Source organism: Ochotona curzoniae, unplaced genomic scaffold (genome assembly GCF_017591425.1).
Source record: "Ochotona curzoniae isolate NIBS_2020 unplaced genomic scaffold, NIBS_Ocur_1.0 contig_883, whole genome shotgun sequence".
In the NCBI taxonomy this organism is placed as follows: domain Eukaryota; kingdom Metazoa; phylum Chordata; class Mammalia; order Lagomorpha; family Ochotonidae; genus Ochotona; species Ochotona curzoniae.
Genome location: NW_024466599.1, coordinates 19,138,683 through 19,163,747, shown reverse-complemented (window position 1 = coordinate 19,163,747; position 25,065 = coordinate 19,138,683). Strand labels below are relative to the sequence as shown.

The following is a 25,065-nucleotide window of genomic DNA, read 5'->3' as shown; positions in this document are numbered from 1 at the left end:
GTTGCTACATTGGTTTTTGTCTTTCACAAAATTCCTATTAGGGAGATGTTAATCATTTTGTTTATCAATAAGAAAAAAATCACAGAATTTACATTAATTTTCCCAATGTCATAAAGCTAGTAAGTGGCAAAGCCAATATTCAAACACAGAAGATCTGACTTCCAACCCCACACTGCCAACAGAAGTAAATCTTTACAGCTGAACAGACACAGAATTAGAGTTCCCAGTATAAGGACAAATATGTTCCAATATGTCAATCAAAACACTCAATTAAGCCTGGTCCACAGTAAGTCTCCGTAATTATCCAAACCATGTACTTGGGAGTTAATCACTAAGTAGTAGTTAAGTCCAGGAAATAACTGTCAAGGTTTTCAAACTTTACATTCCTGTATAACTCGACACACACACCCCACATGCATACACACAGCCTTACAAAACAAAAATAGCTGGAGTTGTGTATTTGCACAGTGGTGAGATGTTCCTTGGAATGCCTGAATCCCAAGTAAGAGTGTCTAGGTTAGAGTCATCATCCATTCCCAATTCCAGCTCCTTGTTAATGCACTCCCTGGGAGCTCAGGTAGTTGGGCCCCTACCACCCATATGGCAGATCTACATTGAGTCCCTGGCTCCTCTACGTGGCCTGGCTTAGTCCAGCCCTGGTGACTACGGTCATCTGCAAAATGAACCAACAGATGGGCACTCAAACTCGCTCAATCTGTTCTACTTTCTCCCTTTCAATTAAATAAATCTTTTTAAATCAGCTGCATTGAGCTATTTTCACACAATAAAATTTTAGGTATATAAAATTTCATATCTAACCACCATTGAAAACAGTTCTGATTTTCTAACACCCCAGAAAGTTGCCTGTGCTGCAATACTCAGCCCCTGATGACCTTACTGTTGCTATCTTTACATCTGCTTTCTCTAGTATTTCGTTTAAATGAAACTATCTAGAGGTCATGAGAAAACAGAATCAGTAGGATAGAAATAAGATACTAGGAAAGGTTCATGGAAAATGATTAAGATAAAACTTGTTTGGGTACAAATAAATCCTGAAGTCCAGGACAGCCCAATGGCAGACACAATTCAGTTCAAGGTCAGAGGACTAAGAACTGATTGGCAGATCCAGTGGGAGCAGAAGATTCAGGGTGTCCCAGCTGCTGGAAAGGTTTGCATTTCCTCCTGCTTGTTTTATCTGGGACCTTAGTGGACTGGATGATATGCGCCCATATGGGTGAGGGTGGCTTTCCATTACTCCACTGACTTAAATATGGTAGTCATTACCTGACACACCCAGAACATTTTACCAGCTTTCTGGTGGCCCTCACCCAGTGAAGTCAGCACATAAAATTAGCCCTCACAGAAACCACTCAGTGTGACATCTTCCTGAGCCTCACTTCTTTCACTTAGCACAATGCTTTCCAGACTCATCCAAGTCACTGTTATCAGCAGCTGCTTCCTTTGTATTTCACAGCAGTTACTACAGCTGCTTGTACCAGCTTGTGTGTCCACTCATCACTTCAGGAATGTCTGGCTTGCTTCCAGTTTGAAGTGACCATAAATAATTTTGCTATGAACACTGACAAATGGGTCTTTTTTATATGATTTTCATTCTTTTCTTAGGAATTACCTATTTATTTGAAAGTCACAGTTACAGAAAGATATTCCATTCTCTGTTTCACTCCCCACATGGCCACAACGGCTGAGGCTGGACCAGGCTAACAGGAGCCTGGAGCTTCATGTGGGTTTCTCCTGTGGCTGGCAGGGGCTCAGGCACTTGAGCCATCGTCCACTGCTTTTCCCTGGCCATTAGCAGGGAGCTGGATCAGAAGTGGAACAGCTGCGCTGCAAATTGGCATCCATATTGGATGTGGAAATGGCAAAAAGAGGTTTTACCCACTATGTCACAATGATCCCTGGTGGATATGTTTAACACTTGATCCTGACCAAAAGGCTGGGAAGCGATGGATATATGTTTTGATTTCTCATAGAGAAATATCCAGGAGTAGAACTGCTGAGCTATTTAAGTGTATGTTTAACATGAGGAAATACCAAACTATTTTCCAAAATTCTACATTATTTCGCATTTCCACAAGCAATACTTAAAGAGTTCCAGTTGCTGCACAACTGTGAAGCCCTTAGATACATATTCTAGAACTGCAGTCTTTACAGTAGGTATTTGTGTAATGGCATCTCATTGTGTGTTCTGAATTTGTGTTTCTAGTGTCTAATGATGTTAACAGTTATTTACCATCTAATTATCTTTTTTGATTAAGTCTTAAAATCCTTTGGTCATTTTTACTGGAATGTTTGTTTTAATGGGTTGTATTATAAGAATCCATCATCCACTGTTTTGCAAATATTGTCTCAAGGTTCATGGCTTACCTTTTGATATTCTTTGAAGTACATAAGTTTTAAATTTTTATCAAGTTCAGTGTCTGTTTTTTATATGTTTTGAGCTTTTACGCTCCTAAAAACTTTGCCAGGGAAAGGTACCAAGATTTTCTCCCATTTTATTCTAAAACTTCTGTTAACTCTTACATTTAAGTCTCTGAACCATTTTAAGTTGTCATATATGCTGCAAAGGTTCATATTTTTCATGTGAATGCTTCCTGCCCGTGCCTCTTGTTGAGAAGTCTGTCCTTTCCTCTTGAATTACTTTTAGTGCCTGTTTTGAAAACAAATTAACCAAGGCCAGAATTTGGCCTAGCAAGTAAGATGCCGGCCTCCCATAGCAGAATGCACAGGTTCAGTTCCTGGCTTCCTCCCAGTTCCAGCGTCCTGCCAATGCAGAGGCTCTGGGAGGCCACAATGATGGCCTAAGTACTCGGTCCCTGCCCACACCCCAGGCCCCCTCGTGTGGAAGATTCAGAGTTCAAGGATCCCATTTCAAGCCAGCCCAGTCCTAGCCACTTTAGGTATTTGGGGGTTGTGAGCAGTGGATGAGAGCTCTAAATATGAATGTATGTATCTATGCTTCTGATATAATTGTTTAATTAAAAGAAATTGACCATGTGTCTATGGATCTTGTTCCCAGTTGTTCTGTTCATGTGCTGTGCGTGTCTGTCCTCACATCAGTCTCACTGATCTCTAGTTACAAGTCTGCAGAGTTTGTATGCTCCAACTCTGCTTTTTCAAAAGTTTTGCTATCCAAGCATCTTGAATCTCCAATTAAAAAATATATTTATTTATTATTTGTTTGAAAGGCAGAGTGATATAGGGAGAAGGAGAGACAGAGACACAGAATCTTCCCTCCACTGGTTCATTCCTCAAATGCCCACAGCAGCCAAGAGTGGCCCAAGCTGAAGATAGGTGCAAGAAACCCCAGCCCAGTCTCCCACATGGATGGCAGAGACCCCAGTACTTGGGCCATCTGCTGCTGCTGACTTGGGTGCATTGGCAGGGAGTCACATCAGAAGTGTGGTAATTGGAAATTAAGCCAACTCTCCAAAAGGGGATGCCAGTATCACAATGGTTTAATCCACTGTGCCACAACACGAATGTCCCATGTGCCAATTCTTAACAATTATTATCGGAGAATTTTATTGTGATTGGTATTCAATCTACAGGAATAATATTGCACCTCTTAAAAGTCTCTTAATGATGACGTTATACCATTTACAACTAGATGACCCCAACTAGAGACTATTATGTTCAGTGAAATAAGTCAATCCCAAAAGAACAAATACCATATGTTCTCTCTAATATAAGGAAATCATCATGCAAAGTGTAACCTCAATAACCCATTCCATACTGGGGTTTTTTTGGCTGCATCCCATGTGTTTTGATGTTTTTTATTTCAGTTTCATTCCTTCCAAATACTTTCTCTTGTTTAATTCATCACTGGCTCATGGATTACACAGTGGCATCATTTTACCCAAGAGACTTTTGTTTTGTCACCTATGCGTCACTCAGTGGTGGATTTTTTTCATGGTACTGTAATTCTGTTGTTGTTGAGGCTGCTGCTGTTCTAGTTCATATCAGTTGCTGACCTTATTTCGTGGCTTCTCATTTATGGGAACATATAGTGATGGAGCAATAGGGACTACCATATCCAGATGTGACAATACAATGCAATATGCATCCCTGCTTCCAAATCAAAGATGGACTCCCACTGAAGCTGTTGGAAATGTGTAAACAGGGCCCGGCGCGGTGGCGCAGTGGTTAAGGTCCTCCCCTTGAACGCCCGGGATCCCATATGGGCACCGGTTCTAACCCAGCAGCCCCGCTTCCCTTCCAGCTCCCTGCTTGTGGCCTGGGAAAGCAGTTGAGGATGGCCCAAAGCTTTGGGACCCTGCACCTGTGTGGGAGACCCAGAAGAGGCTCCTGGCTTCGGATCGGCATAGTATCGGCCTTTGCACTCACTTAGGGAGTGAATCATCAGATGGAAGATCTTCCTCTTTGTCTCTCCTCTCTGTATATCCGCCTTTCCAATAAAAAAAAAAAAATGTGTAAACAACGGGATGCTGGACTGTCTGACACTGTGTGTACCAGCAGTGTCGGATCACAATTAAGACTGATGGAATTATGACTCCTTATGAAGGGCTATACAATTGTAGCAACATGGGGAAAATCTGTTGTGGGGTGGGAGTTTAGAGGGGGAATCCCAGTCTCTATGAAATTGTACCATAAAATTCAAAAATTCAAAATTAAAATTTAACAAAAAAGTCTCTTAATGTCCAAATGTAAGTATGTTTAGATCTTGTGCATTCAGTTAAATTTGGCCTCAACTATTTCATATTTTTATCACTGTATATGACAGTTACCTTGTATCCTATTATTTTACTAAATTCACTCTTCCTATATTTTCTTCATGAATTTCTTAGGGTTTTCTTTTATTTTTTTAAGGGGTTTTATTTAAAAGGCAGATTTTATATAAATAGAAGGAGAGTCAGAGAGGTCTTCCATCTGCTGCTTCACTTCCCAAATGTACATAATAGCTGGAGCTGAGCTGATCTGAAACCAGAAGTCAGGAGCTTCTTCTGGGTCTCCCACGTGGGTGCAGGGCCCAAGGACATGGGCCATCCTCTGCTGCTTTCCCAGGCCCCCAGCAGCGAGCTGGATGGGATGTGGAGCAGCCAAAACACAAACTCGTGCCCATATGGAATACCAGTGCTCGAAGGCTGAGGATTAGCTAGCTACACCACTAGCCCCGTGTCAATGTAAATGCTTAACAAAAGTAGCAAGAGCAGACATCTTTAATTTGATTGAAGCCTTAATTTTCTTAATGCTAAGCCAGTATTACATTTCTTGGATAATTCGAGTTGGTCATGATGTATTATCATATATATGTATAGATAGCATATATATCTATATATCCAATTTGATTTAAAATGTTTTAGGAAAAGATTTTTGCATCCACATTCATCATGGATATTGATTTTTTTTTCTCTTGTAATTCCATTCTCTAATTTTGGTGTCCAGGCAGTGTTGGTCTTAGGTTGTTTTGGAAGTGCTATCTCACCTCCTCTATTTTCTGAAAGGATTTGTGTAGAATTAGTATTATTTCTCACTTTAATCTTTACAAGAATTCTCCAATGAGATCACCTAGGCTAGAGTTTTCTTTGTAAGGAACCTCCCCATCTTTAATACAGGAAGGCTTCTGTGGTCTCATCAACACGATACACCCTTGAGAATGAAGGAAAATCAAGCTATAAAAAACCACCATTCCCTAAATAAAAATGCTCCTAGTACACACTGTTCTACCAAACACTGTATCTTCCAGCTTTGCCAATAAAGGATGATAACTGAAGTGCTTTCAATAGAATATTTTCATATAGGTATATTTTAAACCTTTCTTAAAAATACTGTCTGCAGCCAAAAAATACCCAACTAGCTAACAAAATATGTAAATCTGATTTCCACCAGTGATGCTACATCATCTCCCGTGATCCTGTGCCTCTGCTGTGGTCAGACCACACGTGAAGGCAAAGGAGGCACAGAGTGAGGCTTAGTTCTCACATATTTTTATTACCTGGAGCGAGATGTGATACAGGGGCTAGTGCAGTGGTTCAGTTTGCCAATTCTCTGCAATGCAAAGACTGGCATCCCATATGGATACCAGTTTGTGTCCTGGCTGCTCCATTTCCCAACCAGTTTTCTTATTGCCTGGCAAGCCCCAGAGAATGGTTCAAGTATTTGTGCCCCTGCACATTTCAGGGGAAACCCAGAAGAAGCTTCTGGTTCCTGGTTTCAGATCAGCTCAGCTCTGGCCATTGTGGCCATTTAGGGGAGTGAACCAATGCATAGAAGTGCTCTCTCTCTCTCTCTCGATCTTTCCAACAAAAATAATAAATCTTAAAAAAAAAAAAAAAGATGTGGCACAGCAGTGAAGCCACCTCTACAGAGGTCCATCTCCCGTATCAGAGAACCTGGCTTTCAGTCTTGCCTCTGCTTCTGATCTAGCTTCCTGTTAATGTTCACCCTGGACGGCAGCAGATGATGGCTCAACCCTTGGCTCACTCACTGATCCAGGAAACCCAGATGAAGGTTTCCTGGCTCCAGCCTGACGCAGCCCCCAATCATAAGCCTTTGGTGATTAAACCAGCAAACAGAAGCTATTTCCCTGTGCCTTCCAAATAAAATTAAGCATTCTTAATATATTTTTTTAAAATTTGGAAAAGAATTACCAGCTTTTAACAAAGTAAGCAATGCAAAAGCACATAAAAAGGAAAATAACCTTGCCTGCATACCTTGCAAATAAGATTTTTTTTTTCTTTTATGGAAGATAGAATTTAGTACCTAATCAGGAAGTTGGATCAGCAGTGGAGCAGCCAAGACTCAAAGTGGCACTTATTTTGACATGCCAAGCTATAACACTAGCCCCACATGTAATCTCCATGCACCTTTTGAAGACCCTCCAAGCACAGATATTTTTCCTTTTTACTTCTTTTTTCTCCTAAATGTGAAATCATGATGGGTTCATCATGATGAATCTCCCTTGTTAGCCTAAGAATAACTATTTTTCAAGGCATGTACATGTATTGCTTATGTTTTCTTATTAAGAGCTGCCATGCTTTCCTTAACAAGAATTTATCAAAGTTTACTCATCCATTCCCCTATCTGATGGTGTTGCCAGTGTTTGGCCTTCTGAAAATCATTCCACACTAAGCATCTTTGTACTTTCTATGGCCTTCACTCCTGTAGATTCGTGGAGAGGGATTTCTGGGACAAAAGACATACACATTTCCTAGTCATTTGTACATATTTTCATGTGTTTATTCACCATTTATAGTTTTCTGAAATTACAGATCTATATTTTTACAGATCTATATTTTGCCCATTTTTACAGATTTTGTTTTTCCTGACAATCTGAAATTGTTCTTTGAAGATTTAGAATATGACAAATGTATTACAAGAATGCTTCCCAACTATTTTTTTTTTTTTAATCTTTGTTAACAGTGTCTTTGGACATACTTAAAAAACTTTTTTCTCAAAATCTCATTTTTCATATGCGTTTTGGGTTTACTAACTTATTTGTGGTTTCACAGGAATTATAAAGATATCCATGTAAATCTTCTGTTTTGCTTTTTACATTCAAGCTTGAGATTGCCATAGTTCTTCATGTTTTGTGGCATTTCCAACTTTTCATGGTACATGCTCAGCGCAGATCATGGCTCCCCTGTTTTCAGGCCTTTGCAGCAACCTCAGGAAGGGCAGCCACCATATCTGTATTTTTTCATTGCGTCCTTCAGGTACATGTTGCAGAGAACACAGGCACTCCAAACCATTATGGGAAGGAAGATATTGAATTCATACCCACAGCACTAAGATCCCTTAGCAACTGGGATACTGCCTGTTCATACACATAGACAAGGGGAAATGTTATTCTTCTTGTTGAAGCCATTCAGAGACTGTTGAGCTAACACTATGGTCTCCTCCTCTAGGTTTCTGTCCTCCAAGGCAGGCTGTCCTGTAAATCTGCTTCATCTATAAGGATTCCCTTCTTCAGGGAGGCTTTCTTCACACCCAAAGACATTTATAAACCTTGCCACACTACTCAGCATTTTCACTACTGTTTCAGTAAAATCCTTCTCGGTGCCAGGCACATAGCACATTACTATTCCAAGTGCAGACAGCACAGTCTTGCATGTCAGGGCTCCCAGTGAAGGCTGAAGACCAGCCCCAAGGTTTGCTACTCAAGATCCTGGGTCTAAGGAGACAGCAAACTGGGAAAAGGTAGAAAATAATCCAGAAAACTGTTGATTATCAGAACGGCTTCTCAAGGAAGACTGTGATCACATATTATTTTAAGCACACATCTGTTAATGAACACACGAGAAGGAGCTATCCCGTCTGAAGGCAGAGATCGATGGGCTTTCTCAGGATATTTTTTTCCTTGGTTCCTGGGGGGCCTTCTCCAGGTTGAAGCTCTGGAGCTTCTGAGACAAAGGGAGAGACCCACTCTGACTCTGTTGGCTTTGGAATCAGAACCTGAGCGGCTGTCAGAACTCCCAGCAAGCATTTTATATGATTGTCCAGCTAGGACAGGAACGCAGAAGGTGGGCCCAGAGCGCCTTGAATGCCGAAAAGGGAGAAAAGCAATGCAAGATGAAATGATAGGGTACGTCAGGGGAACAAACTCAGAGCCAAGAGAAAAACTGCTGGTGGCCCAAGCCTGAACAATATGAGTAAAAACAATGCTAGCATTTCAAGTATAGCCTAAAAGAACATATACCCAGGACATCTTCTGGATATAAATTTAAAGATGAATGAATGTGGGAGACAAAAACCCCATACAGATCTCCAAATCATAATGCAGACACTTCATTAACTTCCTGCCTCTTCCTAACATGCCTTGTGTCTTGCTTCTGAAGCACACAATGTAAAAAGATAACCAACTAACTTCACAGTGAAAAGGCCTGGCAAAGACTGCCTGGGACAGGTGACTAAGAGAAACATCAGCCTTGGAAAAATGTTGCTACTCTATACTGCTGATTTGATCTGTGACACTTCATCTCTATGGTTTTCCTCCCCCAAACTAAGCCAATCTAACCATAAGTAGATCTCAGTTGAGGTACATTCTGTAAAATACTTCACTAGTTCTCAAAAAGCATGTCTACAACTGTCACAGCCTACCTGAGTTTAGGGAAACATGACAATTAAATGCAATAGAATATTTCAGATAGGTCCTGGAATAGAAAAGGGACACTACACGAATCTACAAATCCAAATAAAGTGTGGACAGCTACTTGCAGCGATTTTATTGTGATAAATGTGCCCCACATAAAATGTTAACAGAACTGGGTGTGAGGCATTTGGAAACTCTATACTACCCTTTTACCTTTTTCTAGATCTCTAGTTATTCAAAATGGGCGCTTACTATTTCTAAAGTGGGTAGCTTAGGCACCAGATTGACTGCCTGCTTATCTGCACAATTGTGCTTTTACTTACAGGGTGCTGGTGACAGCTTCGTGGGAGCACTGGCATTCTACCTGGCTTATTATCCACATCTGTCCTGGGAAGAAATGCTCAAGAGATCCAATTTCATCGCAGCAGTCAGCGTCCAGTCTACGGGGACACAGACATCTTATCCATACAAAAAAGACCTTCCACTTACTCTATTTTGATTACTGTTAACCCCCACATAAAACAGACTCAGGGTCTGCAACTTATAGCTAAGATTTATTTTTAAAATGTCCTGTACTCTCATCTTTACTTGCAAATATGTTCAGTTACTAAAGTCATCTTCATTCACTTTTTACTTTGCTATTGATGCATCTGCAGGAGCCAACCAGAATTTAAAGTTCAAGTTAGGTGGGCCTAGCACAGTAGCCTCGTGACTAAAGTCCTTGCCTTGAACATGCCAGGATACCATATGGGCACCAGTTCTAATCCTGGTAGCTCCACTTCACACCCAGCTTCCTGCCTGTGGCCTAGGAAAGCAGCTGAGGACGGCAAAAAGTCCTGGGACCCTGCACCCACATGGGAGACCCAGAGGCAGCTCCAGGCTCCTGGCTTTGGATCAGCTCAGCTCCAGCCACTGCAGCTGCTTAGGGAGTGAATCAATGGACAGATCTTCCCGTCTATCCTCTCTGTATATCTGACTTTCCAAAAAAGAAAAAAAAAAAGTCTTATATTAAAAATCCCAGTTAAGAAATGCACTACTAGCCATGTTCAGGGACTGGCAAGCTCTGTTGTCAACAAATTACTAAAGGTCTATGTACACTTATATCAGGGGCTATGGCCAACAATGCCTAGAGCCAGAGCAGTAAATGTTGAATAAAGAAAAGGGACATCTCTCTCATTTATTACTCAAGTGCTGTGAAAACTGATCTTTTGCAAATTAAGCACAACCTCTGGGACATATTCAGACTGTAAACTTAACAGCTCAAGTCATTTGTTAAGCCAAATGTTAAGTTTTTTTAAAAAGGGGGATCCATGCACATCCCATATCCTTTAGGTTGGCTTAGCTAAAACCAGTAGATTTGTCTTGTAACCCAAGACCACTGTGTATACTTTTAAGCTAAAAATAGCTAAGATCTCACTGATTATTGCTTTGAATCAGAGCAATAATGATATGCCATAAAACAGCTGACTGACTATGCCACAAGAGGCTCGCCAACTGCCGCCATCTAATTCTATTTTCAGAGAGCTGCCCTGCATTTCCTCTAAGATGCAGACTGGGCTGTGAGGCTGGAACACCTGGTATCTGGGGACAGCGTTGGTTTCTTGCTGCTTGTTGCTGGCTAGTCACTGTTACTCTCCCATACAGATGCTTCGGGTATTAAGAGTTACCATAAAAATAAAACCTCTTAAACCAGGGATTTAAAAAAAAAAAAAAAGGAAATTGGACAATTTTGAAAAGGCTTGGGAAACAGTAGCCTAAGAAGGTGTGCAGCCTGGGAGAGCAGAAGTCCATGTGGGAACACGCTCCAGTGAACCCTGTGATCAACCAGGCCTTAGAAGCCCTGGCAGAGGCTGCTTATTTGAAAGCACAGATAGGGAAAGACAGAGAGAGATCTTTTATCCAGTGGTTCACCCTCCCCCGCCAAAACAGCCACAACTGGGCTTGGCCAGGCCAAAGGCAGGAGCCTAGAACTCCATGAGTGTCCCAAGTCGGGGACAGATGCATTAGCAGGGAGCTGGATTGGAAGTGGAGCATCCACTTGTGGAATGCCAGCATCACAAGCAGTGGTACCTCACAGTAATTTTAAACACAATAGTTCCCTTTCATTTGAAGTACGAATCCAGAGGCTGAGCACCCTTAAGTGGTCCTGGAGAATACCAGTTTTGGCTTCAGTGACCAAGTTTCAGGATATGGACCAAAGGCATCCTTCCTAGTTAAGTGAGCACAGGCTAAAACAGACGTTCTCCTGGTTCCTTTTGTGTGGCGAGGCTTCCTTCAGATCCTCACTGCTCGCCCTTGCCATCCGCGGTTACTGTCTGGGACTTTGTCCAACCTCACTCCTCAGCGTGACACTGCCTGTTCTAAGTACAAGCAGCAGCAGGCTGGAAACTCTTACATAGATCTCATTAGGAAAAACATCTTTTATTACATGAAACAATGGCTATTTTTCAGTAATGTAGTTAGGTTTTTTTCATTCCAAATAGTGGGGAAAAACATCACTGAAACACAATAGCACAGGCTATTTTAATATTTTTTATTAAGGGCTATAAAAATATCCAGAAAGATAAATAAATATGATGCAATGATATATGTCCTAATATGAAGAATTTTCTTTCACTGCATTGTTTTCCTTCACAATGGCCTTCAAATCACAGGAGGCACTGATTCCATGCCATTTCCTCTTCTTTCATTACGCACTGCAGGTTTCTGAATCAGTATCCCACCCTTAGTCTTCTCATTTATAAATCAAATTCATTTGCAGTCCAATATTTAAAGGGATCGTAATTTTTTCTGTTCCACGAAGAGGACTTTTTTGTTCACTGTAGGGGGAGAAAAAAGGATTGTAGCAGAAAACCAGAAAATGTCATCACAATTTTTATTGAGAACACATATCAGAGCCCGCCTTCTCCCTCATCTTCTTTTACTATTCCTTTGACGTGAAGAAAGGGCTGATTTGCAAACTCAGCTGCTCAATCCCAGAGGCCAGAGAAGGGAGAAAACGTCTAGGAAAACAGGATAGAGCCACCAGCCAGTCAGCGCATTCTTGGTAACCCACAAAGCTGTATTTCAACCAATGTGAAATGTGCATTTAAAAAGAAAACTAGGGCAACAGTGGCAAACAGACAACGTTTTCACCCATGTAAGGTCTCCTCTTGTAGCAAATAAGCAGAAAGGAAGCTGGATTCCAGAGCAACCACAGATCACAGAAAAGGAGGTCTGGCTGAAAGTCACCCCAGCGCAGTCCCCAGTCTCTAGCAACGATTTAATACACCCAAATGTGAATTTTTAATTTTGGTAATAGACTGTTTCAGACAAAATGTCATTAGTGTAAATACTATACAGCTTTCAGAAACAAAATCAAAACAGACGTGCTACCTGCCTGGTTGAATGCAAGCAGCTAGATGCTGGATAAAGACTTTCACAGTTCCTATAATGCCTTAGAACACTCCAGGTCACACACACGGTGAACGCGTCAGACAGGGTCAGACCCTTGAACGAACAGCATCTGGATGGATGAACTGAGAGTACTGAATGGCTGGGGGTGGAGACAAATAGTAGCAGAAAGCAGAAATCGCACTGGGACACTATGGCCTTGAATGCTAGACTGACTATAGTACACAGACCTAATTTAAAAAGAAATAAAAGCCGAAGGAGGATTAAGTTGGCTCCGTGTATTAGAACAGAAACTTAAGAGACAGAAAGGCCACATTTAAACCTTGACTCCACCATTTGCCAACTCTTGAGTCCTTGGGTCAATTTCTCAAAATACTGAGTTTCCACAGGCAGGTAAAGAAGCCAGCTATGGCACCAGCATCCCATCTGGGCACTGGCTGGAGTCTCAGTTGCTCCTCTTTTGACCCAGCTCCCAGCCAATGCACACGGGACAGCAACAGAGGATGGGACAAGTACTTGGACCCCTGCAGCCATGCAGGAGACCCAGATGAAGCTCCAGTCCCAACTCTGGCCATTGCAGCCATTTAGAGACAGAGGATATCTGTTTCTAACTCTTTAGATAAATAAAATACATCTTAAAAAATGAACAACAAAAAACAAACAAACAAACAAAAACACTGAGCTTTCCTGTTAAAAAGAACTCCACTTCCCTTCTGGAATTGTTGCTAGACATGCACTTCACACTCACTTCATGTTAGCTGAACTGAAATGACACACCGCCAGCCACAATTATCATCGTAAATTAATTTTGTCAAAATATTTGCTGCTTAATTCATAGAAGAATGCATTTGTCAAGTTCTTTCCCTACATCAGGCCTAAATATATTCTTTTTCAATTAATGTCTATATTGTCTTGTTTGGTCATGCAAGGAATTAATACTGACACGTTTTCATCCTCCTTATGACAAATCTCCATATAGTTAACTAAGCTTATTAAGCATATGCCCCGGTCTTTTATCTTCCTCCCTGGAAATCTGCATCCAGCTACATGAGAAAAAGAAGGCTGCTGCTGCCATAGCATACTATGAACCGCTCAAATAGCTGAGATTTTGCCCATGCTTCCTTACCTGGTTTCCCTCATGAGGGACTAACAAAACACCCTCAAACTAATAAAAAAACATCCTCAAACTAAGTTTACTCATTGCAGTAAATATACTAGGAGCACTCCCAAGCTAAACTGGGCAATGCTACAAGCCCCAAGGCAAACATCCTCACAAAAGCTGCAGGGCAAAAGAAAAACACACACACACACACACACACACACACCACCCCCGCCAGGCGTCCAGCAGGTGCACATCCTCACAAAAGCTGCAGGGCAAAAGAAAAAAACACACACACACACACACACACACACACACACACACACACACACACACACACACACACACACACACACACACACACACACACACACACACACACACACACACACACACACACACACACACACACACACACACACACCCCCCCCCCCCCCCGCCAGGCGTCCAGCAGGTGGGCAGAGAGCCAGGCAGTCTGCTATCACGTCAGAGAACGTTCTCTTCTTCACTTCTTCCTTCCGTAAAGACAAACGTGCCGCCAGGTTCTGACCATTTCCAAACAAGAAAGTTCTAATTGTCTATTGCTCATGTATTTACTATTTACTCATCTATTCCTCACTCACTCACTTAGAGGATAGCAGTAGAGTTCCCATGTGCTGCCCAGTACCTGTACCAGCCTCAAGCCAAAGCCAGACCCAGGCCTCCAAGCTGTTTTTATATGAGACGGAAAGAGACAGAGAGAGAACTTCCAACCACTGCTGTCCATGTTGCAGCTGAGTCAGGAGCCTGGGCCTTCTATGGAGTACCAGGAACCCAGACATTCAGCTCAGCACTCCTGGCATTACAGGCTGTGCATCAGCGGGAGGCCAAAGCAGGGAGCAGAAGCCAAGCACTCGAGCCTGGAGGCAGGCTCCCGGGCAGAGGCTGGCACACTGCACCCACACCTGCTCCACAGAGGGATCGCTTTGCCCACTTATGATCAGAGCTGCTTATAGTTAATCCTTTCTCAATCTCAAAACTTAAAAGCAATCTATTATATATTCCGATCACTACCACACAAGAGATGAAATTTTCCAAACATTTTCATACTCAAATTATCAACAAAGATTACTCAATCAGCATTTATTAGTGCTGTGAAGTTTAAAAAATAAATTCTAAGAGTTTAAATGATGGACAAGTCATTTGTTATAACTGCATTTTCACCAGCTAACACTAAAGTCAGTAAAAATATCATAATAACCCCAAATCAAACCTATCCTACCAACAATTTTTATACCATATAAGAAAATTGCCTCAGTCAGCAGGTACTAAACTAAAATTCTCTTCTTTTTATTATAACGAATGGCCAAATATTTGAATATCATAAAAACGTCAGGGAATTTTATTTCTATTAAAAAATGGAACTCAAGCCATTTGAACTGACAATTGTGCTTCTTAGAGCCTTTTCTAAATGCCTCCCATGCTAACCGTATTAAGCAGCTGAGTATAAAGAGCACAAAAATGAAATGAACCAGAGTTTGAAAACAATAATTAGTTTGCTAGCTTATTTTGCATACATCTGCACATAAAACAGAGAAACAAGACTGGCTTCCACCAACACCAATCAGGAGCAGGGGACACTTGTCCATGACAAATACTTCCCTCAGCTGAGGCCCTTGAAATGACCATTATAGCACGTGGTAGATGGCAGAAAATGGAAAGTCAACTTCCCACCCTTCAGCACTAACACAGACTCCACACTCCTTTAACTTGCATCTGGACCCAGGAACTTGACACTCCCTTCTCAAGACCCTCGTCTCCAGAACAGTACCTCCTTCCCCTTCACATCACTGAAGTGAACCATCTCCTAGAAGGATGTTCCCTGATCTTTCCCCTCTAAAGTCCAGTCGGCTCACCGCCTCCCATCTTCAGCTTCCCATCTCCTCATCCTCTCATGATCCTCATCATAAGTTGTCATTCTCTCCCTCTCAAAACAGACTGGCCAAGAGGCACCAGGACTGAATCCATCACTGTCCTGGTGTATCGCTGACCCTGGGCCAGTTAACTAACACCCAGTACATCCTGGTGTAAGCACCCAGTACATCCTGGTGAGTGACTGCTGCAGCAGCAAAGGTGTCACAAAACTACCGGAGGTGTTCGGTCTGGAAAGGAGGCCACAGGCCCTGGAAGCACTGAACCCACTGCGGGTTCACTTCTCTGGTTCTTACCAATTGGATCATAATGCAGAAGAGTCAGTTTCTCCCGTAGCCGGCTCCTCTTCGTGTTGAAGGAGAAACCCGTCCCCGCTTGGCTTACCATTCTCACCAGAATGGTTCTAAGATTAAAAAAGTAAGCTGTTATAATAAAACTCATCGCAACAGTATGATACATTTTTTTAATGAGACATTTTTGAACCGAGAAAACAGCACTTGTGACATGGCACATCACTCAGCCTCAACAATGTTCAGTTGTAAGACAGCCTACATTTTCCATAAAACACAATTTGAATGACTTTTAATCCTGAGGTCTGCTCCACTACTGAGTGACCTGGTATCAATGCAACCAAAACCCTAAGATCATTCAAGCCATCATGTGGGACTAGCCTCAGACACCTGACTTTCTTAAGGTACAGAAGCTGGGAGGAGGAAAACACAGAAGTACTGGGAACCACAGCTCGTTCGTCGGGCAACTGTGAAGCTGGCTGTCTCAGAACAGCCTTCTCTTATGGGGCACAAGTACAAGAAGACAGCAAGGAACAGAAACAGGAGGAGATGAGAAGTTTGAGATTGCTAATATGCAAACCTCACGTCCTTCCTGTTTCAATGCAGTTACAGTCACCCAAGGCATAAAGTCCGTGCTTGCCTCACTGCACTTGCTCATACCTATATGGACATCACTTTTCAGGTGTCTTGTGCTCACTCCCCCAACCTAGAGCAAGTTAATTATCTCTTGTGTTATTATGAAACAAATTTGGAGCTGCAGGCCACAACAACTTGTCACTTTTGGTGTCCAGCACAGTGGCTCACAGATAATCCTTCAAACCACGAAGATCCAACAAGTATCTTTCACTTGCTTACTCCCTAGAAAGCACTATGGGAAACTGGGAACTTTCTAGTATGAAAGGTGAGTTCATACACAAGGCCTAAAATGCAAGCCAAACATGAAAAATATCACAAGAATGGTACCAAGAACATGAAAGGTAGGGAACAGCTATGCAGCAAACAAAGGCACGGGATTCCTACAGAACCTAGGGGAAGGAAATTGTTGTGTGTGGTCTTCTCAAGATTTATTTTTTTCAAAAGGCAAAATAACAAAGAAACAAAGATTTCCCATTGCTGGTTCACTTCCCAAATAGCTACAATAGCCATGTCCAGGCCAGGCGAAAGCCAAGCACTCCATCCTGCTCTCCCATCAGGGCGGCAGGGACCAAGTTCCTGGGCCATCTTCTGATGACAGTCTAAGTTCACTGAAGCTGGATCAGAAGAGGTGCAGCTGGGACTCAAGCCAGCACTCTGACACGGCATGCGATAGTAGATCTATTGTGCAACACTACCCCTGTTCTTGCAAGATTCATTTATTTAAGGAGTGACAGAGGAGACACAGAAAACACCTTCCATCTACTGGTTCACTCTGCCACTGCCATGCTGAAGCCAACAACCATGAACTCCAGCTGGGTCTCCAAAACAAGTGGCAGGAAATTAGATAGTTGGACCTCCCAGGCCCATTAACAGGAAGCTGAATCAAAAGCAGAGGCAGACCTCAAACTCAGGACTCTGATATGGGACGCAACACCTTTAAGTACAGGCTTAACCTGCTTCACATCTGTCTAGGAAGTGAACAATTCTGACCTACGGGCTAGTGGATCAGTGATACCAGCATTCCACATGATCGATGGTTCAAGTCTCAGCTGCTTCCATTCTTTTTTTTTTTTTTTAAGATTTATTTTTATTTTTTTTTTTTATTGGAAAGGCGGATATACAGAGAGGAGAGACAGAGAGGAAGATCTTCCGTCCGATGATTCACTCCCCAAGTGAGCGCAACGGCCGATGCCATGCCGATCCAAAGCCAGGAGCCTCTTCCGGGTCTCCCACGCGGGTGCAGGGTCCCAAAGCTTTGGGCCGTCCTCGACTGCTTTCCCGGGCCACAGGCAGGGAGCTGGAAGGGAAGTGGGGCCGCCGGGATAGAACCGGCGCCCATATGGGATCCCGGGCGTGCAAGGCGAGGACCTTAACCACTGCGCCGGGCCCAAAGCTGCTTCCATTCTGATCCTGCTCCCTGCTAATGTACCTGGGAAAGCATAGAACGGTCCAAGGGTTTCAGCCCACCACCCATGTGGGAGACCCAAATGAAGCTCCTCACTTCGGGCTTTGGCCCAGACTAGTCCCTGTCACAGAGGTCATTTGGGAAGTGAAAAACTCGATGGTAGGAAGAGCTCCCTGAGTCCCAGTACTCTTTTAGGAGGAAAATACTAATGTTTTCATTAAATTTAATCCATAAAAAACGTAAAAGGTTTTTGATGTCCTGGAATCTAACAAAAAGGTAGTTTAGCACTGTCCTATCTGTAATGCACATAAAATCTTCTGTAGTTACCAACCGAGTATTTCTGGTCTTTCTAGCATAGCATAGAATCCTTAATTTATTTCACTATTTTAAAAAATGTTCTATACCATGAATGCAAAGGATTACAAAACTCTTTCAAACAGGCTCTGACTTAATCAGTAAGTCTGTTTTGCTGCAGTGTGCTTCAGACAAATGAACCCTGATCCTCCAAAGAAACAGAAAGGAAAAAAAAGGTGGCAGTGCAGGCAGAGAACAGCCCAGAGGTTTGTTTAGGAACCGAACAGGGAACTAAGGGATGGGGACTGGGCAATTCTAGTGCAGTGTCAGGACGCTCATTCACGCCACTGGTACGGGGTTCCGGTTTCCCCAACGCACAGGGTGATGTGGTCACTCTGTATTGGACAGCAAGGAAACACAGCCCCTGGCTCAGACCCGACTTTATGATGATGGGAATGTACTAGGAATCCTGACCTTTCCTTGGACTACAGATCCAGGATCCTCTCCTGAGATGCTGTGGGGCAGCAGCCAGCCCATCACCCCCACCATGCAAACAAAGCAGAAGCCAGCTACCCCGGGGGGTCTCTGTTGCAATGCCCAGAAGGTATACCAAACACAGGTTCAACTCATGATGGGTTTAGCAAGACACAAGCCCAACCTAAACTATGGAGCATCTGTATGTAATTAACTAAATGCCAAATGCTTGGCTTCACAGAAAGATCCACTGGTAGCAGCTCAAAGAACAGGTTCAACATAAACAAGTTCTTAGAAAATCCTTTACTTACTTTGACTTGCTCTTGGCAACTGTTTTGCAGAGAGCAGAGGTTGGGAAAGAAAATAAAAACATAAACTGATTATCACTCATGCAAAGTTCCTATAAATGTCTATAACAACCTTTAGTACTCTATTGATTAAGTACTTGTCAGTCAAGTACCAAGGGGGCCCCAAAAGTTTACAGAGAGTAGACTTTAACAAGTTTTGGTGCAAAAATTTGCAGTCTCTGCAGTCCTTTTATGCTTTTTCAATAGTATGCATTTTCCATGAACTGTGTGAACTCTCGAATTCCCTGGCTATTAGAGATGCCGCTATCATTTTATAGATGGAAGCTAAAAAGCTGAGCACAATCCAATCAATCCGCCCAGTGCTTTACAGGACCGCGGTTCGAGCCGGGCCGGCGACCTTCCAGGCCCTGTCGGCTCCGCAGCACCTCCTCTGAGGTGGCCAAGAAGACCTGTGCCACCTCTACGGCGCTTACTGTCCTGTTTGGCAAGTCAGCCTGTGCCACCCTTAGCCATGGCACCAGGCAGAGAAGGGAACGAAGTCCACCCGGGAAGATGGCAGGGCGCGGGGCCAAGGCTAGCGGCCGTGCCCGACTGCGTTATCACCTGGCAGTCCACTGCTGCCCGCTCGTCAGAGTCCGAGCGGAGCAGGCCACGAAATCTGGGGTCCCTCCCTGCTGGGACAGTCACTGACTGCGGACGACTGCCCACGGAGCCCTCGGCTCTTCAACAGCCCCAGCGACCCGCACGGGGTTCCACACCCGACCCGGCAGCCTCGCAAAGCCTGTCCTGCTTCATCCCGCCCTCGCCGCCGCCGTCAGCGCCACTTACAGGAGACGGCGGAGAGGAACATGGCGACAGCTCCCGGAAAGCCTCCGCCACCGACCCCAAGGCCCGCTACAGACAACTACTTCCGGGGGTACGGGCCGGTTCCGGAAAAGCACGTCCGGGACGTGCCCAGGTCACGCCTCCTCCTGACATACGCGAGTTTTCTGGCGCGGTGTTCTGTTTTTCACGCGGTGTTCGGCCTCCGTTCCCCGCCCTACTTCCCTAAAGCTGGGAGTCAGGGAAGTGTTAGGTCTTAGGCTTCTGAAATGCGTACAAGAACCAGGTGTGAGCCCCAGCTGAAGTCTCCACGATAGCCAGGGGCCATCACCTGTCTGCTTCCGTAGGTGCCAGTGGCCGCTCCGTCCGCTGAGGAGGCTGCAGCTGCGACTTGATCACGGGCGAAGGCATAACAAGCAGTGTCTTCGCCTGCACCAGTACCTGGAAAAAAATTTTATTAGTGTCCGGGGTTCGTGCCGCCGACCCTCCATTCCACCTCTGGGTTGTAGTTTGCTGCTTTCCAAACTTGTTTCGCTACATAACGGCCAGCGCCCGCATGAGAGCACAGGAACCGTTTCGTATCAGCTGTTCCAGCACACTTCTTCCCTGTTATCAAACACCATCGCACCCAGTTAAGGACTGCGCTCAGTCCCCTGGAGTTAGGAGTCGGCCTCGGGCGGCCCCCATTCCTTACTTTTCTGGTGGAACTCGGGGAGAAATAGGTGCACCTCCTTTACTGTGTTTTCAAATGCCCATCAGTGCCTGATAACTGGATTCCAGTATCTGAGATCAAGGGAGTACTCACATAACTTGACTGAACTTACAAAGCTGGTGAATAGACATGTCAATAAAATTGTGTTGCTGGACGCTAGGTCCTAGCACTATGCAATCATTCCTTTAAAAGGGTTTTTTGGAAAGGTCTGGAGTTACGGGGCCTGGTACAATGGCGCAGTGGCTAAAACCCAACCTTGCACATTCCAGAATCCCATATGGGTTATGGATCATGTCCTAGCTATTCCACTTCCCATCCAGCTCCCTGCCTGTGGCCTAGGAAAGCAGTCAAGAACGGCCCAAAGCCTTGGGACCTTGCACTCGCGTGGGAGACCCGGAGGAAGCTCCTGGCTCCTGGATCAGCTCAGCTCTGGCCATTGAGGCCAGCTGGGGAGTGAAACAGTGGATGAAAGATCTTTCTGTCTGTTTCTCCTCTCTCTCTGTAAATCTGACTTTCCAATAAAGATAAATCTTAAGAAAAAAAAAAAAAGGCAGAGTTACAGAAAGAGAAGGAGCCTCTTCCGGGTCTCCCATGTGGGTGCAGGGTCCCAAAGCTTTGGGCCGTCCTCGACTGCTTTCCCGGGCCACAGGCAGGGAGCTGGAAGGGAAGCGGGGCTGCTGGGATAGAACTGGCGCCCATATGGGATCCCAGGCGTGCAAGGCGAGGACCTTAACCACTTGCGCCACTGCGCCAGGCCCTGCTTGTTGCATTTTAATTCCTTTTTTACTTGTCAATTCCCTATTGTATGTCTTAGTTCCTAAGAACTTCTCAAGATCAGGACCTCTGTCTTACGCACTGCATTGCCCACCACATGGGCCAGACTTAGCTCAGGGCAAATGGATGCATCTAAGAAAGACAGGCTTCATACAGAAGTTAAGCTGTTAGCAAATACTGATACGCAAATGTCAAATGATAGTAGGTTTTAAGGTTCAGGAGGGTGTGTAAGTTCTTGAAATTCTTGAGTGGAGTGGAAGGAAGCAATGATTTTCCAGTCTCATTAGTTCACACTGCAGCCACCTGTTATTTATACCTAACACATTGCTGGCAACCGGCAAGTGTTAATTAAAAGGTTTATTAATACAGATGTAATTCATGATGAGGGGAGGAGGGTTCACCTGAATTTACATAATGAGCCTTCTGTGCCTTAGGAGGGTGCATCCTGGCAACACCCATGGGAAAGTTGTATTATGAGAAGAGGGCTGCCCCCTTTGGAAGTTAGGGATGCTGGTAGAAGGAGAAGACACAGCTATTTAGACTATGGCCTGAGCCCAGGGAAGTAGCAGGCGAATAGCTGCTGTGGGGTCAGGGCCTCATCCGCAGCATCTGCCTTGGGCCAGTGGGCTCCTGTGCCTGGTTAGCATTAGCATTCAGACTCTTGCAGGCTGGGACCTGTCCTTCCAAGCTGTTTTGAGGGCCTTGGAGGCCCATGGTCTAGCCACTATCACACCCACATCCTGCCTGACTTGTGTTTGAGGTACTCTACTGAGCCACTGTTCTAGTCCCCAGGGTCAGTGATCCTGGCTTCCTGACCCACCGCAGAGGCCTGGGAACACAGGCAGTGACAGAAGCTACAGGAGAACGTTGTAAGGGGGCCCAGAGCTGGAACTCTTACCCCAGACAGAGCTAGGCAGGCAGGTGGGAGACATCTTTAAAATCAGGGTCATGGGCCCTGCATGGTAGCTTTGTGGCTGAAGTCTTCGCCTTGCATCCACCAGGATTCCATATAGGCATTGGCTCATGTCCCAGATGCTATATCCATCTAGCTCCCTGCCTCTGGCCTAGGAAAGCAGTCAGGGATGGCGCAAAACCTTGGGACCCTGCACCAGCATGGAAGACCTGGAGGAAGTTTCTGGCTCCTGACTTTTGGCTTTGGGTCAGTTCAGTTTCTGCTGTTATGGCCTCTTGAGTGAACCAGTGAACCGAAGATCTTTCTCTCTGTATCTCCCTCTCTCTGTATATCTGCCTTTCCAATAAAAATTAAAGAAATAAAATAAAATCAGGATCATAACAAGGACACCCTGAGTCAGCCAGGCTGGAAGCTGGGGCACCGAGCAGGTCCAGGGTATGTTATAGGTGTCCTCTAGCTGGCATTCAATACCTGCTCTTCTCTGGCCTCGTCTTCCTAAGTCAACTCGATCTGTCTTGACTGGGGCCTACTAGGTGATGGTCTTTTCTAAATGAAACCTTCCTGAACGAGTACATTCCACCCTCTTTGCAACTACCCTCTTGCACCAGCACCTGGTAGACTTCCCAGCATTCTTAGGTCAGGGGTCCCTACTCCACTCTCTATCAGCCCTGCTCTGCCAGCCAGGAGTTCCTAACACAAGGCTGCTGTCCCACTTGCAGTCTAGACAAATGGGACTGAGCACCTGCTGCCTCAAGCTGTCTACTTTCAGCAGTCCTGCCACCAGAGCAGGAGGGGCTAAAGGCGGAAGTGGAGAGAGTAATGCAGACCAAAGCACAAGAGTGTCTGAACCATGGGCAGTAAGCACAGTTCTGGAGCAAGGGTGTGAGTGAGGTAAGCTAGGAAGGATGACTGGAGTCAGGTCATCAAAGAGCCCAGATGTTACAACTGGGAGCAAGGCCTTTGTTCTGTGGGCAGGCAACGCCTGTGATGTGACGTGACCTGACGTGACGTGATGTGATGGCAGGCCTGCAGGACAGCATCTGACATTCAGGTGTCTTCCAGGCTCACAGAAAGGATCAGTCTCCTGGTGAACGTCCCTTGCCATCTTGCTGCTGGTAGAGTTCCGGCTATCAGTGGAATTCAGATTGCCACTTGCTCAATGTCGCTGTGGTATCGGTCACTGCAACACCACACTGTTGTGTCTGCTGCTTTCCTGTCTGTCAGTCTCCAGGTACCCCTCTGCTGTTGCTCTGTCCTCTCCTATTTCCAGGAAAATGCCTTCTTTGTTTCACACTCGCTAATATTTCTCCATCTGTTTAAACATATCCTTATCCTATTCCGCCATCTTGATTCTCTCCTGAACTTTTTGTTGGGGCGGGTGGGGCAGAGAAAGAGGAGGAAGGGAAGGCTGTTGTTTGAGTTTGTAAAAAACTATGGCTTACTTTTGCCCCTCAAAACATGCATACATGCCCAATCAAGAACAATTCTACTTGCACATTCCAAGTGGCCCTTGACCCTGACCATTCCATGGGAGAGCAGCTGGGGAGCTTAATGCACAATGCCTGGCTGTCTGCCTGCCCCCGGGACCCTGCTTTCCTTGATCTGGGTGCGGCTGGATATGAAGTCTTGTCGGTTCCACTGCACTGTCAACGTTGATAAGTCAAAGGCTGATGGGCTCTGGATGAAAGCCACTTACCGCCAGGGTAGAAAGGCACCTGCCTGGGTAGAGAGGAAAAAGGAGACAAAGTAGCCAATGTGAAAGAATGAGAAGGAACAAGCAGAGGGAGAGGATGCTCAGAAGCCTTCCAGAAAATTCCAAATGCAATCCAAGAGTCTCTGAACACCAGGCCTGCAAGATAAATGGAAGTCAGCAGACAGCACCCTTCCCGCCCACACCTTTCACCCGCCCCTGGAGCTTCGTCTCTGGGCAAAGTCAAGCCATCCAAATACATGGCTTGATTGCAGGGAGAGGCGGGTGGGTAGGGAGAGGATGGCATCGGCGGTGGGGCCCATGGAAAGCACCTGTGAAGGTGTGGGAGGAATGAGCTAGAGTTCTGAGCCGGAGTCAAGAACGGGAATTCCTGCGCTGGGTGGGAAGCTGGGTGGTGTCACAGTAGGGGACATGGCAGCCCAGCTGGAGACGAAATGTACTTGTATCCAAAGCCTAAGAAGCCCCAGATCTTCTGTTTCTTTCTTTCTTTTTTTTTAAGATTTGTTTTCACTTATTTGAAATGCAAAATTGCAGGAAATTTTTACACATTGGTTCACTCCCCCGATGGCTGCAATGTTCAGGACTGGGCCAAACTGGTTAGCAGCCAGAAACTCTTTTCAGTTCCACATGGATGCTGGGGCCCAAGAATTTGGGCTATCCGCTGCTGCCTTCCCAGGTACATTAGCTGGTATATGAATCAGAAGTGGAGCAGCCAGGACTAGAACCAGCACTCACAAGAGATGCCAATGCAGGTGGTAGTTAAATCAGTTATGCCACAATGCCAACCTCCCTGAGGTTATTTTTTGTTGTAATTGTTGTTTTTATTTTAAATTTTTAATATTTATTTCATCGTTGAGAAGAATGCATACCCACATGGACCTCTAAAAATGGTGGAGAGCCCAGGTTACTTAATTAGGACATGCCCACCATCTCTGGTGATCCTCATCAAAACATTTCTAAGGCTTGTTCCTCTGGAAAGGCCCTTGGTCTAAGGAAAGAATGTTCTCTGAGGTTTTCAAACCAGGGGATCACCAGAAGCACCCAGTGTATGCATGGCCAGACACCATGGTTCCACGGGCAAGTGCACAGGGGTGAGGGAGGGTCAGCACCTGGTGCCACCCTGCTGCAGGTGCGTTAAGAACCCCGTTTCTCAATGCCAGGGGATGTGTCAACATGCAGATTCTGAGCTAGGTGTGAAGTGAGGCCTGAGTGTCTGTGTTTCTAACAAGCTCACAGATGAAGTTAAGAGTGCT

At 44.8% G+C, this 25,065-nt stretch overlaps 2 protein-coding genes and 1 long non-coding RNA gene across 3 annotated transcripts in view; 1 reads left to right on the top strand and 2 right to left on the bottom strand.

Annotated features, from left to right (window-relative positions):
• RBKS (ribokinase) overlaps positions 1 to 9,661 on the top strand; it is a 91,114-nt gene extending 81,453 nt beyond the window's left edge. The window contains exon 8 of the mRNA XM_040993002.1: positions 9,396 to 9,661. Coding sequence (XP_040848936.1) covers positions 9,396 to 9,569 — 174 coding nt within the window. The 3' untranslated portion in view covers positions 9,570 to 9,661. The remainder of the gene's footprint in view (positions 1 to 9,395) is intronic.
• Positions 9,662 to 11,589: 1,928 nt separating this feature from the next.
• On the bottom strand, positions 11,590 to 19,812 carry MRPL33 (mitochondrial ribosomal protein L33). Its single transcript, XM_040992997.1, has 4 exons — positions 19,709 to 19,812; positions 18,884 to 18,902; positions 15,770 to 15,876; positions 11,590 to 11,889 (listed from the first exon to the last, which is right to left on the bottom strand). The coding sequence occupies exons 1-4, from the start codon at positions 19,728 to 19,730 to the stop codon at positions 11,840 to 11,842; spliced, it is 198 nt and encodes a 65-aa protein (XP_040848931.1). The 5' UTR covers positions 19,731 to 19,812; the 3' UTR covers positions 11,590 to 11,839.
• LOC121164769 lies at positions 16,359 to 18,876 on the bottom strand. The gene is made up of 2 exons (XR_005885158.1): positions 18,300 to 18,876; positions 16,359 to 17,253 (listed from the first exon to the last, which is right to left on the bottom strand). It is a non-coding gene; the product is annotated as an uncharacterized LOC121164769 (long non-coding RNA).
• Positions 19,813 to 25,065: the final 5,253 nt, after the last annotated feature.

Bases quoted from the DNA above. Each gene is read 5' to 3' on its own strand.
- MRPL33 (XM_040992997.1), bottom strand. From the start codon at position 19,730: ATGTTCCTCTCCGCCGTCTCCT. The intron at 11,890-15,769 runs GTAAGAACCAGA...CTCCCCCTACAG, and splicing joins TCTGCATTATGATCCAATTG to TGAACAAAAAAGTCCTCTTC.